The sequence below is a fragment of the Siniperca chuatsi genome, linkage group LG21, assembly GCF_020085105.1.
Source record: "Siniperca chuatsi isolate FFG_IHB_CAS linkage group LG21, ASM2008510v1, whole genome shotgun sequence".
Taxonomy (NCBI): Eukaryota; Metazoa; Chordata; class Actinopteri; order Centrarchiformes; family Sinipercidae; genus Siniperca; species Siniperca chuatsi.
Window position 1 is genome coordinate 16,263,362 of NC_058062.1, and position 21,042 is coordinate 16,284,403.

General features: G+C 43.9%; 1 protein-coding gene across 1 annotated transcript in view; it reads right to left on the reverse strand.

Moving 5' to 3' along the window:
* ep300b (E1A binding protein p300 b) overlaps positions 1-20,507 on the reverse strand; it is a 41,345-nt gene extending 20,838 nt beyond the window's left edge. The window contains 15 exon segments of the mRNA XM_044182794.1: positions 100-342; positions 719-1,258; positions 1,670-1,822; positions 2,112-2,197; positions 6,142-6,219; positions 6,539-6,722; positions 6,871-6,988; positions 7,158-7,286; positions 7,422-7,527; positions 8,063-8,305; positions 8,533-8,646; positions 9,124-9,421; positions 14,197-14,376; positions 15,612-16,237; positions 18,345-20,507. Coding sequence (XP_044038729.1) covers positions 100-342; positions 719-1,258; positions 1,670-1,822; positions 2,112-2,197; positions 6,142-6,219; positions 6,539-6,722; positions 6,871-6,988; positions 7,158-7,286; positions 7,422-7,527; positions 8,063-8,305; positions 8,533-8,646; positions 9,124-9,421; positions 14,197-14,376; positions 15,612-16,237; positions 18,345-18,438 — 3,192 coding nt within the window. The 5' untranslated portion in view covers positions 18,439-20,507.
* Positions 20,508-21,042: the final 535 nt, after the last annotated feature.

Consider the following 21,042-nt stretch of genomic DNA (forward strand, 5'->3'; position numbering starts at 1 on the left):
TGACCTTGTACATTGTATCATTTCAGACATTTTAATACTTTTCCAGGATTTTCAGACACCCAGATAAGAGTGTCAGTAAGTCAACGTGGACAATCTTACCTCTGGTTTCTCCTCCGTCTTCACGTCAGGCAGACCCTTGCCCATCTTTCCCTTGCCCTCTCCTTGGCTCTCATCCCCTTCATCCTCCTCCTCCTCCTGCTTCTTCACTTCCATTTTGACGTCTTCCTGGCTGAGAGCAGGACCGTCCGCCTGGTTGAGCTGGGAGCTGGGATCAGTGCTGCTGCTGACTGAGGCTGGAGAGGACACCTGACCATCTGCTTTCAGAGAAGGCTTCGGAGACAGCTGTGGCAAAAGCACAGAAATGGAGTGAGGTTTATAAATGGCAAGTTAGAATCCACAAAAGGGACACATTTGTTTTTTTGTTGGGTTCCCACACTCACTCACCATTGTTTTGTAATCCAATTCAAGGACTTTTTGGTCATCTAATTCTTTCTCAAACTAATTTGTAATTTTGAAGTGAATTTTTCAAAAGTAATGTAAGTAGTTTGAAAACCCTCAATTCATTCACAAAACCTAAACTTTAAATCGACAAACTGAATCAGAGCGAGCGGGAAGCCAAGAGCATCACTGAATAAGGCATAAACAGGTGGTTGTAGAAAAACAAGTCTGAGTTGGAAAAGGAGTGGGCAAAGTAATAAAAGCAGGGTGATCTACTCACTGGGGTCTGAGGCAGCTGCAATGGCACATGAGCATTCTGGGTAGGCACCGAAGAAGCCTGACCTGCTTGGGGGCCTGAGGAAGCCACACCCCCAAGCATCTGATGCGGAAGCTGATTGGGGTTCTCTGCCTGCCCTGATGGCTGCTGCTGCTGCTGTGAAGCTTGTTGTTGTTGTTGTTGTTGTTGCTGCTGCTGCTGCTGCTGCTGCTGCTGGGGGTGCTGTGGAGGGGGCAGCTGGGGTGTGCTGGGAGTCTGTGGCTGTGGGGTCCGAGAACGAGGTAACGTGGGGGGTGTTTGATGCGGTTGAGGCGTTAAGCTGCGTGCTGGCGAGGGGGAATTTGTTCGGATGGGTGGGCAGTGAGGGTACGAGTTGGGCTGGGTGGAGGTGGAGGATGGAGGCAGGTTGGGTAAAGGCCCAGCACCACTGGCACTACCAGACCCCATGGAGCCTCCAGGGGCTCCGGAGCCTGGAGCTGAAGAGGCAGACTGTGCTGCAGGGCTGCTGGCTGGGAGGGAAGGCGGCGTTGACATCTGGTTCTGCTACAGAGGATAGGACACAGAGGTTAGAGAAAGAAAAAAAGCCATTTGTCCCTTCTCTTTTTAACTACAACAGAAATCTTTTTATAGAAACTCTGAAAAAGATGGATCTACTCAGTATGTGAGAAACAATTATGAACAACATGTGTCTAACTAATTATAGACAAAGACACAACTCGGGAACTTCTGAGTCAAAACACAATTTCCAGTCCGTCTGTTTGAAACCTATAAAGTGAACTCATTAAATAAGGAAGACGCAAAGCTGCTCTGAGAGTTGATTGCTATGTTTGTCCTCCTTCATATTCATTCAGCAGGTTTCCCACATTCAGCTGAAGAGATGTTTGAAAAGTTCCCCTTGGCATCAAACTCATCTTTACGTTATAAGGTACTGTCCCTCTGTCACTTAATTCTTACCTGTGGCACAGCAGTCTGTGCTCCTGGCTGGTTCATGCCAACAGGACCAGAACCACGTCCTGGACTGGACCCAGGAAACTGGCCTGGAGGGAGGTACTGGTTCTGTAACTGTGTGGCATTGGGCTGACCCATCCTTGTTGCTCCCATACCCATCTGGAAACGAGACAACAAGGGACATGTGAAGTCTTGGATAAAAAAAAAAAGGCATCAACATTTACTGTTGCATGGCCTTTACACTAAACGTGGTTTTTCTGTTTCTGCCTTTGGTGTACATTCCTCCATGCCAATCAAAGCTGAGATTTCTCACAGTACTTAAGTTAGGAAAACATCGTCTTAACTTTTAGGACGCCCGAGTATCAATTTTGGAAAAATTATTTCTATGTGACGTTCAGCATGAAGTTAATATAACCCTAAGTAATCTGATGGTGACAGGGATGCCAACCTGGTTCATTGGAGCATTAAGAGGAAGAGGAGGTGTCGACCTCTGACCCATCGACTGCATCCCCATCTGACCAAACTGGTTCATTCCTAGAAGTGAAAAAGGACAGAAAATCATGTCAGAATGAGAGGAAAGGAGAACAAAAACACCCATGGTGTGTTCACACTAGGGCTGTCACTTTTTATAAGAGAGTCAAACTGTTTGAACGTGGGAAAAAATAAAATATTTGATCGGTAATGTGTTCAAAAATGAACCGTGTAAAAGCATAACAGGCTGTGCTTTGTACTCTAGTGGGGTCAGTTTGACCCTTCACATGACCTGTTGCTTTATCAATAAACTTATGAGGTGATTCTGCCAAACAAAAGGTAGAGTGCATTAACTACAGAAGCAGTGAAGTTGAGGAAAAAACAAGTTTTCAGGCTGTACGGCAAATTGTAAGACAGATAGAAAGGTTGTAATGCTTTTATTTCATGTCTTTTTAGGTTGATTATTTTACCCCCCAAAAAAATCATTGCCTTAGAACCCACACAATACCTAAAAAATACAGATACTACACTCTAAATGAATTCATTTAAGTATAGGATTTAAAGGAAGCTTAACCACCAACTCACATAAAATTCACTAGAGTCAATTAGTGACATGGCAGCTACTTAGATCTGATAATGTGGGATCGCTACTTTTAGCAGGAGTTTAGCTGTTTTTTCCCTTTTCCATCATAAATTGATTTAGCTGCTGCCTTATTTATGTGAATTAACAAACTGAATAACCAAAATGTCAGTTCATCAAAAAATATATTTTTCCATTTACAGACAACTAGGGGAAAATCAGTAACTAATCTTAGATTTATATTTAGTTGAGGCTAGCCCCGGCTATCTCACAAGCTAGCTTTCACTTGATGTAGCCCTCTTACTTTAGCTGTCTAGTGAGTGGTCTTTCTATGGCATAGAGTGCAGTAAGGGCGATGAGTCCTATAAAGACACAGATTACCAAACCAGAGTGCAGTAAAGACTAACTGCACTGCTAACTGCTAAAGTACAGTTCTCTTTCAATCCTCGCTTGGTATCTCACTATGGGAAGCACTTTCTGGCATGACCAATCATAGAAACTCCAATATCACCATGTCTGTCAAGAGACAGCACATTCATCTTGAGTTGTACGGGCCAGCCCGTCCTCCTTTATAAAAAACGCCCCTGGTGCCCTACACGGCATTCGCAAGCGTATTTCTTCCACATACCCTACACATGCAAGCAGGAGTTACCGTGGTAACCAAAAGTTATCTTTTAAACCTTGCTCAGTATCTCACTACAGGAGATGTAGCTCACTCTCATTCTCACTTTCTTCCCTGTGAAGACCATTTGAGCTCCTCCGCTGTCCTGACGTCTGGATTTTAATTTGACTGCTCTCTATCAAGGTATTCACTGAGCGTGGATATCTGATGTCAGGGTTTGAATTTGGATACATTTATTGTTGGTTCGGGTAGTTGTTGTCGCATTGTGGCGGACTACTTGAGTCTAACTGCTTTTGGAACAAGCCAGCACGTCAAGGTGTGCTGTGTGTCCATTATTACTGCTGCTGATATCTGTCAAATTGAATCGGTGTCACAATGGGACAAACTAATGGGACTAATGGGACAAACTGCTCTGACACAGAGTTCCTACTAAGGGTTACTCTGGCCTGGATACTGTCAACAGCAAGGTTCCGGGGCTCGCAAGACCCCCCGATAGTGGAGCAGGCTATGGTGAACCATTTCCATCCCAACCGCCGAGCCACCTCGCCTGGACCCGCTCTGCCGGGCAAGATGGAACACTTCACTGCCTCCATGTACCAGAAAGTCAGCAGCCCAGTCTGTTAAGAATCTAAATGTGGTCACCCTGCTTATAGCTTACCGAGCTGAGCTACTCCAGGACATGGGCCACTTTTTAGACAAGGGCTCTCCAAGTCTGGCTATTTGGGAGGAGATATGTGTTGTTACGGACCTTATCCTCCGTTTATCTAGAGGTGCAGTTCAGTGCAGTGGCCGTGTCATGGGCCTGGCTGTGGCGGGGGAAGAGATCGCTGTGACTAAATCTCTCCAGCCTGCATGACCAAGATAAGCAGGTCATAATGGATTCCACGTTCTACCCGTCACACGGTAAGGGCTTATTTGGGGAGGCTGTTATCGCCATGCAGCAGGCTAGCGACCTGAGGAAGAAGCAAGGGGAGGTCTTCGATCTCTGTCTTCCCTGCAGGTCAACACCTCGCCCAACACCACCAACCTGCCCTGGTTTTGCAGTTGTGGCAGCAAGAGGGTGCAGTGGGAGCTTTAAGGCCCCTGATTCCAGTCGCCTGAGCAGCCAGTGGTCCACCAGCATTGTTCCCAGGGCCAAAAACATTGGGGCAGAAAGTTTGTTGCTGCTGCCACTGCCACTTCCGTTTCCACGTCAAGCTGCTCATCCCGCCCGCCAGATGGGAAGAAGAGGCGGGCGACTTAGGAACTAAGGTTAGTGGAAACAGAGGCTCAGCAGTCAGCACTCAGAGAGATCCATCCTCTGAGCCTCCCAATGACAGACTAGTAGTTTCTTTTCCATTCTCTGATAAGGAGGTTTATGAAGGGACCACGCCGGCTGCCGCCTGATGTAAACCTTTAGTTCCTTCACGGGACTTGCCAACTGTTTTGAACAATCAGGGCTACCTTTCAAGCCTTTGGAGTGTGCTGACTTAAAGTTGCTCTCTCTCAAAACTATCCTGTTGCTGGCACTGATATCAGCCTAACGGATAAGTGAATAACATGCGTTGTCTGTGCACGCATCCTGCTTGCAGTTTTCGTCTGACTATGGGAAGGTGATGTTGCGCCCTAACCCTGCTTTTGTGCTTAAGGTTAGCAAGTCTTCTTATAGCTGCCCCACGCTGGAGCTGCTTGCCGTTCACCCACCGCCTTTTGAAGAGGAGAGTGGGAGGCGGCTTAATTCACTCTGTCCCATCAAAGCTGTACGCATCTACTTGGACAGGACTAAAGCATTTAGGTAGAGTAACCAGCTTTTTGTATCTTGGGCCCCTTCTCACAGAGGAAAGACACTGATTCACCAGTGCCTGTCACTCTGGGTGGTGGAGGCTACAATTCTGGCTTATGAGAGTCATGGACTGCAGTCCCTTAGGGGCCTGCGAACCTATTCCACCAGGGGTATGGCCACCTCATGGGCCCTATTCAGGGGCATTTGTGTAGGTTACATCTGTGCTGCTGCTAGTTGGACATCCTCCCAGACATTTATTCGGTTTTACCGCCTGGATGTGACAGCACCTTCACTGGTGCACTTGGTCCTAAGTGTGGGTTCATGTTAACTGTGCTAGCTCATGGGGAGGGCTTTTGGTGTTGACCATTCTGGATTGAGGCGTTATGGGCTTCAGAGCATGTAATTCGAGAATGGGCTACATCTCCTGTGGTGAGATACCGAGCAAGGTTTAAAAGATAACTTTTGGTTACCAGGGTAACTCCTGCTTGCATGTGTAGGGTATGTGGAAGAAATACGCTCGAGAATGCCGTGTAGGGCACCAGGGTCGTTTGTAAAGGGGTACAGGCTTGCCCGTACAACTCAAGATGATTGGTCTGTCTCCTGACAGACGTGGTGGTATTGGAGTTTCCATGATTGGTCACGCCAGAAGGCACTTCCCATAATGATACACGTCTCTCGGTTTTCAGAGAACCAATCGATCATGAGGTTTACTGCTAATTGAAAAAGTTGTTTTCACAGAAATTAAATATTTCTATGCAGAATATTTTTAGATAGTAAAACAGATATCAGAAAGTCAGATACAGGTTATAACTAAATTTTGATCAAATATGCAGTTACTTTTGTGCTGAGGCAAAAAGCATGGTCACGGTTGTAAGCATAAGTTGCGGAATGTAGCATGGCTAACACGCTAACAACAGAATTACAGAGGTTTATCAAACACTTGTCATTACCCTCTACAAATGTCCTTGCAAAATAAATTTCTATAAGTCTGGCTGCTCAACAAGCCTTTGTAATAATGTACTTTACACATATTAGAAATGTACCTGCTGGATTCTGCATCCTGTTGACCATCTGATTGGGTCCAGCTGGTCGAACCATGGACGAATCAGCGTGAGGACCATCTGACAGGGTGATAAAATTAACAGGAATCTTACTTAGCGCATGAGACAAGTGGTGTGCAAGTGTGCGTGTTCTCTTTTTTCTCCACTTCAAAAATGACACATTAGTTCGTGAGCTATATTTAATTTGAAGATTTGAATAATGTGATCAGTGTTTAGTGTCATGTATGTGCCAGGCAACATGAACGTGACTGATCTAAAAGCTGAGTAGTAAAATTCCTTTTGTATTATTTGCATGCCAGCAGTATGTGTGCATGCATTCATGTGTGTCTATGCACACAGAGACGTGTGTGAGGGAGGTAAAAACAGTATGTTTACTAACTTGGGGGTTGCCCCAGGGCCATGGGCAGCTGTCCCATGCTGGGAGGCCCTTGCGGGAGGCCTGGGGAGGCTATGCCAGGTTGTCCCGGCATCATGCCCTGCTTCTGGAGTCGTGTCCTCCTCTTTTCCTCCAGCTCCTTTTGGATCTTGTAGATCTTCTCTGCCAGCAGGTGGTAGTACTCCGCCTAAAAGGGATGCGACACAAGGGAGGGAGGATGTTACAGGATACATCGCAACAGTGCATAAGATAAACACTTTTATTTGCTCATCCCTTAACTGGAAACGGATGGTCATACCACAGTACTTTACATTCTGCGTGTGTTGGCTTCTTACCCTACTGTTGGCTGACTCGTACATGTCTCCCTCTACTTTTCGAGCGTAAGCCACCAGATTTTCCATCCGCCGATCCTTCAGTGCAGCTGGATCGGGAGTGGGGAAGATGGCCTGCACGCTGCTCTCACACATGCACAAACAGAAAGGACACACAGCTACAATTAAATTAAAGGACAGAGTCACCCAATTGATATCCAGCGCTGAAAATAATCTGATATTCTAATTTCATTAGCTCCTGCCCATAGTGAGATTTTTTTGGGTGCGCTTGCAGGACGCAGCAGACTCACAGCTTGTGGACAAGGTGGTTGCGGAGGTCCTGCGTGATGTCTTCATGCCAAGACTTCCTCATGCCTGCAGCAGAAGGAGGAGTTGCCATGGGCATGGAGCCCAGGTTCCCCACACCATCATTCATTAAGCTGGGGGACAGACAAAAAGCGAGGGGAGACTTTAGCCAATACAGAACTAATTTAAACTTGGTTTAAGTTTGTTATATGACAGTAGCCTGACTTAAAAAAAAGTAAATAGGTGTGATGATTGAAAAGCAGTCCTACCTCTGTGCAGTCATGTTGCTGTGCAACATGGCGCTTGGTAGTAGGTTGGACTGCTGGTTAGGGGGTTGCACACCCACTCCACCATTCACTCCCATAGAGTTTCCTCCTGGAAAGTGATAGTTATAGAGTTTGGATAAGGATTTTTAATTGGAAAAAATACTGATATTATTTGTAGAATCAAATTGCTCAAATATTTTGGGCAGATATAAGATGCATCTTTAAATCGGAACATTTTCAAGCCAAAGAACTACAGTGATTCAACTTCAGCTGGACATTTTCTACCTTAACATAGTAGAAAAGTAACATAAACAACCTTTACGCACAATGTGACAGGAACCTATACACTGAAATATCAACAAAGTTATCAACCAGGAGTCAGTGGAAAGCTGGAAGAGATCAAAGAGGTCATTCACATCCATTGCCAAAGACGATCCAGCGTATACAACCACCTGTTATGGTTGATAAAAAACAGCTTTCAAAGTGCTTGAAAGCTCTGAAAAATCTGGTATGCGGACCTTTGATTTGAGATTATTTTGTCACACATGCTGTCCGCAAGGCCAAGAATGAACATCAATGCTCAGTGACAGTCCTAGTAGGTTACCATATAATTTGTGATATGCACAATGTCATTACAAACTAACCCATGGTGTTTAGAGTCCTCATCCCAGGCTGGCCCTGCAGCCCCTGGTTTGGCATGTTGGCCTGTGGTGGTTGCTGTGGCATCTGGTTGCCCTGGTAAGTGAGGCCTAGTGCAGCGTAGGCCCTCTCTATAGAGCTGGGGTCAATCTGGTTTGGAGGGTTCAGGTTCGGAGTGTTGGACTGTCCACCAGGCACCCCTGAACCTAAAGAGCTCACCAATCCCACCCCCGCACTGTTAACAAGAGCTTTAAAGAGAATGAGAAAGGGGAAGAAAGGATTGATGGGAGAAAGAGAGAGGAAGAGATAAAGGATGAGCATCTGTGGATTCAAGCCCACTGCCATGCACTATACTGTTTAGTTACAGGATTCTCAATCATTTCATGGTAGATAATGTGTAATAATTCAATGATAAGAGCCATGAGCATATATACTGCTCAAAGACAGACACAGCCACGGAGTGAGAAACACTCACACTGCTGATTCCTCTTGTCTCCAGCATTTTTCAGTGGCAGGCATACAGGACAGTCGTGCCGTGTGCAATTCTTCCAATGAGAGATGATCTGTCTGGATGAGGCACAGTGTGCCACTGGGTGAAAGAAACAGAAAGGGAGAGGTTTGAGAAACGGGAAGAGAAGTGAAAAAGGGAGAACAAGTGAAATGAGAAATTGTGACAGAGTGAAGAAGGGAGATGAATAATGAGACAAGAAAAGGATGAGGAAAAAGGGAAAAGTCAGAAGAGTCAAAAGGAAGAGAGAGAAGACAGAGACTAAGAAAGTTATTGTATGAGTCATTCAGTACAATAAAACTACGTCCAGATGAGACAAGGAGAAAGGAAAAACTTCAGCAGAACAGCCAGCTAGAGAGAGAATAACTCAGTCCGATACAATGAAAAACAGGGAGGCAAACCAAAAGGGATATAAACAACATACAGGAACAAGTGAAAAAAGGGAAAAGGAAAAAAGAATTGCTACAGATACATGACAACTTTAAACACTGCCCAGTGTTTATGATATAAACCACACACACCATAAAACCAGCAATCAGCATAATTCAACAGACTTACCCTGGCAGGACTTGCCAGCCTGGCAATGAGTCATGTGGTTGAGCACGTTCTTCATGGTGCGGCAGTGGGGCAGGTTGCACTGCCGCACTTCCCCATTCGCCTGCTCCCTCCGCTGGCACTTGTGCGCGTGGAGTAAGAGGACCAGCTGCTGTTGAATCAGCTTCCGTTTCTCAGGGTCTGCGGTAGGGGGCGCTGTGCCGGGACCCGCCCCTACGGCACCGAGCCCAACCTGAGCCCCTCCCACTGCTGCTGCTCCGCTGACGGATACACCACCAACTGCTCCGGGCTGCTGAGAGACCTTTGGACAGAGAGCAGAGAGGAGGCATAGACGAGTGTTAGAAAAAAATATTTACAAGACTGCAATGATCAGGTATTATGGGGCCACTACTAACGATCAATTTGATCACAGCTTGGTAGCTAACTAATCAATTCAATTATAAATTTTTCCAACACTTTGTAGTCTTACATCGGGAAAAAAAAATATTTTAACACGATTACATGAATAGCAGATTTTCATGTGTAGTTAGATATTTAGATATAGATGAGGCGTTAACTGTCAAAAGACCATGTAAAAAGGTTTTCATCAAGGCAGCAAAGGCCATGTCTTTTGTCTAATACCTTTAAATAGCTGAGTTAAAAGTACCTAAATGATTCAACAATCAAGCACTATAAAATGCTCTGTGAATAAAAGGAGCAAAAAGTCAATTTCAGAACTATGCCTCCAGCAATTCTGTAATTAAAAACAGGAAAACCACCTAAAGAATGAATGAGACCATTCTTTGTTGAAAATAAAGCCTGTGTTTAATTATAGCCAAATAACAATAAGCATTATAAATAATGCAACAATCCATTTGACACAGTACTACTAATCACTTCTATAGGCTGAATATGATCAGTGCCTCATTGATCAATACTGCCCAAATGGCCAACTTTCATTTGAATTACAGCTCGACCAATATTAGATTTTTGATACTGATACCGATGAGAGTGAAAAAAGAGAGCGAGAAAAAAATCTGATAATATAATTGGCCAGTAGTCATTTCTACGCAAAACACATAATCTTGATACAGATCCTGTTGATTTGTCTTTTTTAAAGGAATTATGACCAAGATGCATACTAAGAGAGGTGTAGAGTAGAAAAATCAGTCTCTCTGGTCGACAAACTATGTATGTAATGGAGACACTGATTCTAATTTACCTCAAACCTAGTTTGCCATCACTTGAACAGGGAAGTTAATAACCTACAGTGACTCATTGCAATCTGACACGGCAGCTCTAGGGCATTTGGTTGATCTTACTTTGAAAGGATTCATTTCACTGAGGTAGGGAAGATTATTGTTATGCCGATTTGAGCTACTTTTTCACTAAAATCTCATGCAAGACAACCACGTTGATGATTTTCCTCCTATTCACCCGAGGACTCAGTCCGACCTGCTTCCCCTTTGAGAAGACTATGAGTTTGTCTAAAACAGCTGTAAGCTTATTTGCAGATAATTTATCTACCAGTTATTAATTTCTCACAGTCAATTTCAGAGTTGTCTGTAAAAGTCTTTTCCAAATGAAACTGGTATGTAGCCACATACCTGCACCACCCACACACCCCTTATTAGGGAGAAGAAAATATGATGGAATAATCTAACCTGAAAAAAAAAGGCATTCTTTTATTAAAAAAGCCTGACGACCCATGATTAACGACGGAACAAGGATGTGGAGGGGACCCCAACCCTTATGCTGTGTTCAGACTACCGGCGACAAAGCATCAAGTCATTTTCAATGGAAGCCGGCGACATGAAGCTACAAACTGAGCTGCATCCAATGACGCGGTGAAGCGTCCACCAATCAGATGATTTAGTTTCACCGGTCCCATTCTCTGTTCTGTTCCGTCTAAAGAAATGGAAGAAAAATGTATTCTGTATGTAGGGCCAAACCTACATGGCCCTGTGTGAAAAAGTGATTGCCCCTTAAACCTAATAACTGGTTGGGCCACCCTTAGCAGCAACAACTGCAATCAAGCGTTTGCGATAACTTGCAAGGAGTCTTTTACAGCGCTGTGGAGGAATTTTGGCCCACTCATCTTTGCAGAATTGTTGCAATTCAGCCACATTGGAGGGTTTTCGAGCATGAACTGCCTTTTTAAGGTCGTGCCACAGCATCGTAATTGAATTCAGGTCAGGACTTTGACTAGGCCACTCCAAAGTCTTCATTTTGTTCTTCTTCAGCCATTCAGAGGTGGACTTGCTGGTGTGGTTTGGATCATTGTCCTGCTGCAGAACCCAAGTTCGCTTCAGCTTGAGGTCACAAACAGATGGCTGGACATTCTCCTTCAGGCGTTTTTGGTAGACAGCAGAAATCATGGTTTCATTTATCACAGCAAATCTTCCAGGTCCTGAAGCAGCAAAACAGCCCCAGACCATCACACTACCACCACCATATTTTACTGTTGGTATGATATTCTTTTTCTGAAATGTGGTGTTACTTTTACGCCAGATGTAATGGGACACACACCTTCCAAAAAGTTCAACTTTTGTCTCGTCAGTCCACAGAGTATTTTCCCAAAAGTCTTGGGGGTCATCAAGATATTTTCTGGCAAAAACGAGACGAGCCTTAATGTTCTTTTTGCTCAGCAGTGGTTTTCGTCTTGGAACTCTGCCATGCAGGCCATTTTTGCCCAGTCTCTTTCTTATGGTGGAGTCATGAACACTGACCTTAACTGAGGCAAGTGAGGCCTGCAGTTCTTTGGATGTTGTGGGGTTTCTGAATGGCTGAAGAAGAACAAAATTAAGACTTTGGAGTGGCCTAGTGGAGATAAGTTGAGCAACTGTTTGCGAATGTTTATTCAACATCTGTTGCATAATAGCCGAACCTTATATGGATTCAGATGTGAATTTGATACAGCATTCTATTGAGGCTGACAGACGAAGAAGAGGAACAAAATGAAGACTTTGGAGTGGCCTAGTCAAAGTCCTGAATCCTATTGAGATGCTGTGGCATGACCTTAAAAAGGCAGTTCATGCTTGAAAACTCTCCAATGTGGCTGAATTACAACAATTCTGCAAAGATGAGTGGGCCAAAATTCCTCCACAGCGCTGTAAAAGACTCATTGCAAGTTATGACAAACGCTTGATTGCAGTTGTTGCTGCTAAGGGTGGCCCAACCAGTTATTAGGTTTAGGGGGCAATCACTATTTCACACAGAGCCATGTAGGTTTGGATTTTGTTTTCCCTTAATAATAACAATCTTCATTTAAAAACTGCATTTTGTGTTTACTTGTGTTATCTCTGACTAATATTTAAATTTGTTTGATGATCTGAAACATTTAGGTGTGAAACATGCAAAAAATAAGAAATCAGGAAGGGGGCAAACACTTTTTCACACCACTGTATGCTACCTGTTCCACTGCTTGTGGACAAGTTTCATTCAGAAAAATGTTACCAAAGAGTAAAAAGAAGAATTTCACACTGTAAAGCCTGAAGTCATATTGTCAGGATTTAGCAAATGAAAACATAACAAATGTATCAGTAGCCACGTTTACATGGAGCCTAATATCCCGATTATAAAAATCGATTTAAAAGCCCAAACAGAATAAAAAACTCCATATAAAAACACCTCAATCAGAATAACAAGCCCAACCCAATTGAAATTTCAATCAGTTGTAGAGAGGTAGTTTAAACCTTTTCATAAACCAATCAAAAGAAAAATTATCATGTAAACAATTAACCTGATTACTGTCTGGCTTCGTTCTTTCTGCGCATGCCCTCCATTGTGACATAAATGTTTATAGACGTACACTTCTCCACTTCCAAAAAAAGCATGCGTTGTTATCATGCTGCTTCTTGATTAAACACGATAACAGCAAATACTGCGCTAAACAGACGATAGACATCCATCTTCAGGGAGCTGATCAAACACGTGCCAGGTAGCCTTTGAGGAAGACTGATGCATGAGTATTCATCACACAGCTGTCCGATTAAATGTGTCAGCTGGTGGTGTAAGCGGTAAATGTATTCTTCCCGAACTGTTGGGTACAGGACATTCGGTATGCGACTTCCTCGGATAGGTACACCATGTGACACAAACTATTACTGTCGAAATAGTCTATGTCTACTAATTGCACGCATGGAACAGAAATTCTGTCTATCAACTGTAGCATGCTAGTGGGCTTAGCCTGGTTAGCCAAGTTAGTCAAGCTCATGTAGTGTCGCTGCCTCCGAATGGTAAACACAAATGAGAGACCAGAACTGGAGGATCCTCCCATGATATTCAGATCCACTGTATGGGAGCATTAAGGTTTCCCAGTTAGTTAGAGCGAAAATGGCTGCCCTATATAAACCAGCGCAGACTGCAGCTGTTCAGCAATTAACATGTCAGAGTCTTATGATGGAGCATTACTGACATTTCTGTTATTTATTTTTTCTTATTGACAATATGAGTATTGAGTATGAGTATTTGAGTGCCTTAACTGTTATAGTAAGAATCATGGCCAATGAGCCACTGTTTAATGTTTACGTTTTTCAAAATAAATTACAAATACATTTTTTTGTTTTTCCTGGTGTACCGACAACGTACCGAACCGTGACCTTAAAACCTAGGTACATACCAAACCATGAATTTTGTATACCATTAGATAAATACAGATGGTGTCAGGAAATGTAACCAATTCACTAAATTGGCCGCTATATCAGTAAAAATTGTCAACACACAGAAAGTTACAGAAATTGTTGGTTTTGGGCTTTTGACAGTAAGAAAAATATAGTGTATCACCAAACGTATCCTTTAGCCAGAAACTGGAATCTCATCCAAATGGCAAATGAAAGTTACAATGACAAGGATGACTCTGACACAAAATGCGTTTGTGACTGTGTTCTGGTTTCAGTGAGAACGTAAAAGGAATGATTTGTCAAAAGATGGAATATGAGAAAGTGTGTGTTGCTAAAATATGCATATTCAGATCTACTTCAGACCATTTAAGAGACTTCAGTTAAAATCCAAGCTTAATGTACACCAAAATAAGTTGCTTCTATGATGGCTACAGAGTTTATCCACCTGTACAGAATAGAAACAAACAAATCCTACCATCCCAGGCATGCCTTGACCCGGTGGTGTCTTCTTGTCCATGTTGAACTGGGTGGCCATATTGTTGGGCAGGCCCGCCTTATTCTGGAGCTGTGGGCCCAGCCCTGCTCCAGGCAGCCCCTGGCCAGCAGACTGGCCGTACGGACCACCATAGGGGCCCGCATTGGCCATCATATTCATCTGGAGAGCAGGGTGAGGGGGGGCAAAGAGGAAATAAGAAAGATGAGAAGGAAAAGAGAAAGGATGAGAGACAGGGAGGAGGAGGTGAGACGGTATGGAGACAAAAGTAGGAGGAAGAAAATAGTTTAGAAGATCAAATCAATTACTTTTTATGACCTGTGAAAGTATGACTGAAGCAGCCAGTCAACTGATATTCAAACAAACATTCAAGGAAGAAATATGGAGATATTACAATGTCATCATACGTGAGTTTAAAAGCTACATAGTATGTAGTTCAATACTGCACAGTATCCAAATACATACTGGACTGTTTTAAAATATGATATATAATGAATTTCCATTGCGACTGTTCAGTTACAGTATCACTTCCTCTTTCTCCTGACCTTACTTTTTTCTCTCCACAATAAATTTATACCACAGACACGATCTAAATGCCACTTTTAGGCTTTGCAAACAAGGTTACCACCAACTATGCTCTCAGTCGGTATCTGGCCAAACTGCTCTTTATTTCAACAGCAGCACAGCAACAATATGAAGTGATTTGTTAATTGTTGCTATGTGACTAATAAAATCTAATGAAATGGTTCATCGCTACATCTGAACTTTTTGTGAAAATGACTGTTTAAACTGCACAGTTTTCTTTTAGTTAAACAAGGCTAATCTGCATTGAATATGGATAGTAAATACACTTTACTGATGCATATTTTAACCACACGACATTACAAAAAATCCCGTGTTTGCTGGTGCACCACCACAGTGGTAAAGCAAAGAGAGCTATGCTACTAGTTATGCTAAACAATTTAACACCGTCATTTGCAGTACTGCCTTCACACCTTGAGAACAAAACCGTTGTGTGGCATATTGACTAGCAAGGAGGTTAACCATCAATACCACAGAGCGAACAGTGATGCGACTGCGAGTCCAACACATAACCACACTTATTCCTGCACCTGCTCTGGAGAAGCAGTCTCACAGGAGCAACTACTACAGTATCACTCGGGTCAGAAAAGATGTGTCTGCCTTTCATGTTGTAAACCTGAAAATACTGTTTTAACTGAATCAAACAGAGCAGAGCACCAAAACCTCTCTTTGTTTAGACTGGCATTTGGAACATCTTAGCCTCAGTTAAAATTTGCAGCTTACCACAACTGATTTGTTATAACATAGTTTCTACTGAATTTCTGGCCGACCAGAGTGTCTGTAAAGGCTGACCCTGCTGGGTTGAGTGTGCTTACCTTGTTCAGTGCTCCGGGTTGCTGTGGTCTCATCCCTGCCTGACCCCCGGGTCCCATTTGCTGACCACCCTGCTGCTGCTGCTGCTGCTGCTGCTGCTGCAGGGTTTCCGCCAACAGATTACTATTGTTATCCATGCCTGCACTGCCAGGGTAACCCATTCTCGGCGAGCCATTCATCACCTGCCCCCCCATCAGGCCTGGCTGCTGCTGTCCAGTGTTGCCCTTCTGGGCGCCAATCATGGCAGCTGCCCGATTGAGTGCTGCCACCCCTCCGACCATCCCAACTTGCTGCATTAATCCAGGTTGCTGTGGCTGGCCCTGGGAGGGCATGCCTTGGGGTCCACCAGGGGAGACACTCACACCCCCCATCATCCCCATGGAAGCCCCAGGTGCAGTGCTGTTGGAAGTAGGGCCACCCTGCTGTGCTGGTCCTCCAGCGCGCAAGAGCTCAGACAGTTGTTTGTGTTTCGCAGCAGCATCCTGGCCTCCCAAACCAATCCCTCCTCCGAGCCCTACAAGACTGGTATGGAGTTGGCTGACATCCCCTCCGTTGGTCAGCCCGAGGTCCGAGGAATTGATGAGCTCATCTGGGAGGTCATGCTCCAGGTCAAAGAGTGAACCAAAATCTAGGTACGAAGGAAACGAAACAAAAATCTTACCTACTAGCAAAATCAAGATTTGGCTCACAAAAGTTGACAGCTCAAGAAATGTACTACATGTGCACTACATACAGCCACAATTTTTCAAGACAAATTCTCACATCTGACATTACTTTGAAAACTATCAACCATTAATCTGGAGCCCAAAGCTAGACAGCCAGTGAAGCAGTAGCCGCCTCTCACAACCTGGACTTTTCTCCTGGGCATCAGTTTGTGGTTTGATGGAGTGCCAAACACAGAGAGTGAACGCAGTAGGGTCAGGGTGAGAAGCCGCAGAGGGGTAAACACTACCGTACCTAGGTAGGTGTGTGCATTGGATCTACAGTTCTGTGGTGCACGAGCATGAAACAGAGAAAGCAGCAGAAGTCATATCCACTGCAACAGAAGGCCAATTTAGAGGGAAAGTTGTTTGTGATTTTAATACATTTCAGTATACTCGCAATCATTTTCCTTGAGTAGACCTCAATCCAACATGACACAGAAGAAGCAGTAATGTCTCTATTTTAAGGGTCACAAACCAAGTTGTTCTCTTCAGATGGGCCCAAGAAAACAGAACCTGCACGGTAAATTTTTTAAGTTGGCTTCTGGCATGTCAGCATCTCACTACATTCTCCTGAACATCGATGTAGATAAGCTGTGCCAGTGTTTATGCACCAGTCTAGTTGCATCCCTTCATGCCTGTCCTCACTGCATTAGGAGCCCAGATACTGCAGGAAATTAAACATGCATCGAGCTTGAAATCTTTGCACAGTTGAGTCCACACTTCTATAAAGTTTTTGTGTTATAAGAAATAATTGCTATGCTATAAATGTAAAATATTGATTGTATAATCCACACTGGAAAACAGCGTCAACTGAATACCTAAATCATTATGGTTCCCTCTGTGTCTCGTTACAGCAGGACGCAACAAGAGGAGAGGATGCCAAGAGTTTACAGCTTCTTGCTCAATATGTGTAAGTGAATTAGTTTGCAATAATAGTTTAATTCACAATTTAAGGGGAAAGGCTTCCAAGTGGTCCGCTTGGGATAAGTGTTGAATCGTTTTGAAAAGTAAACTGCAAGAAGTGCAGCGCAGTATCACCGTGCAGAGTCAGACAATGGAGGGTGAACAAGAATGGGCTTCGTCGGTACTACAATTGAGAAAGTAAAAGCCTTTGAAAAAGAAAAAAAAAAAAGACATGAAAGCAGACATTTCTGAGACGGCGGCTGATTTTGCCCTCTCATTTAAACGCGGCAACACAGTTAAAATGGACACACAGCTACATCTTCGTCTGGACAACAATGCTATACGCAACTTTAATGAAGTGTCGAACAATAGCTAGCTCGTATACGACAATAGTTCACTAAAAACAGAGTATCGGCTACCAACACGTTAAGTACACGAAATTCATGACCCCAACGGTTTTTACTGCGACTACGGAAAGGGTTAGTACCCACAGAAAAAAAGTTGCTCTGGTTACCAATAAGGTTTATCTAGTTAATCATCACTTATTTTCTCTGCTAGCCAGCTACCGAGTTCAGCTGAGCCGGTCCGGTAGGTTTATCTACCTAGCTAGTTAGCTAGCTCGCTCGGTTACCGTTACTTTCTCCTAAAGCTAGTTTGGAAACGGTCATTTGTCTCTGTGTTTACGGAGAATTTATGAAGCCCGTTGTTTAGTCTGAATGTGTTCTCATCTTTCCAATTAATTCACTTTTAAAGTAACTAGACAACTTGAAGCAAACTGGGGTGACTCGACTCTTCCATTGTTTGGAGGTGGATCTTATAGTTAGTAGCTAGTTAGCCTGTTGAGGCTAACATCAAAACATCCCTGCTGAAAAGTTGCTCCTGCCGCCAGCACTACATCATGTTTTCTCTTTAGCGACCCTAATTCTTAGACTAGCCCTTTTTTAATCAAGCTAAGAATATATTCATGTTTAAAAGCATTAGTTATGGAGCAACTCAGTGTCAGACAAACTAAGTTGCTGTGCAACTTCACAGGGACTTCCTTCTAAGACTGACCAGCGATTAATACACATACAGTCGACGCTACTTTTTGTTTGATCTCCAGCTAAGCAATGCATACAATATACTTACCATTTCCATCACTGGCAGACACCGAGAGAGCTGGAGAGGACAGCTTGGGCCTCTTAGCTGAAGGCGGGCCGGACTCCAGGACATTATCGGCCATATTTTTGACGAATTAAAAAGTTGCAGTAGATCCACGGAGGCCAAACGTATTTCCCTTATTTGCGTCTCCTTATCCCTTTAGGAAATGCTTCTGATCGTTCCCCCACCGCTTGGGGGACGGTAGGGGAGAAGACAGCAATGTTGAACTCTTTCCCTCACAGTTCTCCCTCTCGGTTTATTCAGCTCTGCAGATATCAGTCCCCCTCCCCTGTCGGAGATTTTGTTTCTTCACAGATTTGATCAGGAGGAGGTGGGAAGGTGGAGTCGGCAAAAAAGGCAAGCGTGCGGCCCTCTGACAACCTCATGTAGCCTCTTCTGCGACACTAAAATTGTCCCAAGATCCGTCCTCCGTGCTGCACTCAGTCCTGTCCGCCATAGTCGGCGGAGAAATCCTGTATTTCAGGTCTGAAACGGTCCAGTGGCGAGTCACAGTCAGGGCACGAAAATAATAATTGTGATCCAAAAACACAAGCCAGGAGTATTCCTGTGTGAACTTCTCTCATGCAACAGTTATGAGATTCTCGGTCACATTTACCATTTCTCTCACCTGACCAGACATCTCACTGCTGCCAATGCAACCGATTCCTTTACGTTTCCAAACCAAAAGGGCAGTCAGCCGGTATGTGGAGGCCACCAGCAGTAGTTTGAAAATACAATTAAAGCGTAAATGGTACTCTCGAGTGCAATACTGAGAAAAACAATTTGCATTGGCTTGACAGTAACTGAATAAATAGTATAACAGTTCTGCAGAAAGGTGAAAACACTGGAGTCCCACACTTGCACTTAACTCAGATAAAATGAAAATCTATTGCGGATGTACATTTCCATGCATGAGTATTCTTTTGCATGTGCATGCGGACTAAACTGTGCACTTAGTGTTTGACCATGCAAGGCACTGGGTCAGAAAGAACGGACTCGCACTGCACATTTGGTTGTTGCAACCCTTTTGCGCGATTTTTGCCTATCGCAGTCAGCAGGGTTGGCAAAGCTTGAAAATAGAAAATCTTGACAAAAAAAAAAAAAACACTCCTCTTGTGCAATCGATTCTGATGCAGACTTTATTTCTTTGACAGAATAGTTCTTGAGGGCAATCACAGCGCGAATTGCCAACCAGCGGGCAGTCAGATTGATCCAATTAGTTTTATTTTGCAGAGGACGATCTGTGGGGTTACTTATCTTGTGCTCCAGAAGAGATTCCTCCTCAGCTTTTCGCTTGGTTTAAACACTTGCAATCTCAGATAACGGCAAGACTGACAAATATTCCCAACAATATACCTGTCACACACTGTTTGTAGGATGTCTTGGCAATGCAAGTGAAGAGAAACAGAAAGCTCTTAACCCAAAACCGGAGCACAGCTACGGCGACAGGCGAAAATGTGATAGAAATTGACGGCGGATCGCTAAGAAATTATGGCTTTTTCGGAAGCGGAAAGCTTCAGATCGGCACACTAAGGTTGACACCCCCCTAAAAAATGTTGGGCTGACAAAATCCTCTCATTTACTCTTTGTGATGGAGAATGCCCCCCTTCGTGTTGATCCTGGCAATTTTCCCCTTCTCTTTAAACCCGTCTTTCTTTCCACCTCTCCCTTCTGCCCGGCAGCAATTTATTTATATAATTGTCTATGCGGGGTCTTTCCTTCCTCCGCGACGGGCACATAATGAATTTTCATGTTGATGTTTTCCCTTTTTCGCAGGTTTTTCCTCGTTATGATAATATATAGCTCTCTTCCGCCTCTCCGCTCCGCAAAACACCCCCTTCCTTGGATTTTTCGGAGTATTTCCTTCTCATGCACACATATATTTCACCGACTCGGTTTTCCCTCCACTGACGTCTTATCTTTTTGGTGATGCCTTCTCTCGCTTGATTAACACGGACAGGATTTCGCCACTCTTTCTTTCCGCGGCGGTTCCCGGAGCGGCTGCAGTCGGTTGCCGGAGTCGCTCCTTCTCTCGGTTATCTCCTGTTTCTGACGGTCTGTCCGCACAAACAAAATGGCGGCTTGTTGTTTCTACTCCTCTGATACGGGGGGAGGGTTGGAGGTACAGCAACATTAGGCGTGAAGGGGAGGAGGGAGGAAGGGAAGAAGAGGGGAGGTTGTCTTCGTTTGTGTTCGGGATAGTCCGGAAACCGGTTCCGTATTCTGTCGGCAGTCGCCAATTTCAATCTGTAGGAGACGGTGGCGCTCCACTTTTCTCTTCTTCAGTCAAATACAGTATATAGCCTAGTAACAGTCAGTGGTGGAGAGTAACTCACTGCATTTACTCAAGTATACTTTTTATTCCACTGCATTTATTTGACAGCAATAGCGCCTGGTTACGATTTGTAATTTAAAACATCTGATCAGTTATTGCAATATGATATATTGTCATAATTTAAACTACCTAACAGTATGTGCAGTAGTAAAAATGAGCTCCATCTCGACCAACTAGGTGTTTACCTGTCAATGCATCAATATAAATAATCCAATAATGTATGCTGTGAAAGGAGCAATTCTACATAATGAGTACTTTTACAAGTGATACTTTAAGTACATTTTCCACTCACTGAAAACATTTAACTTATGTGTCAAAAGTAAATAAAGTGAGGTAACGATAAGCAAAACA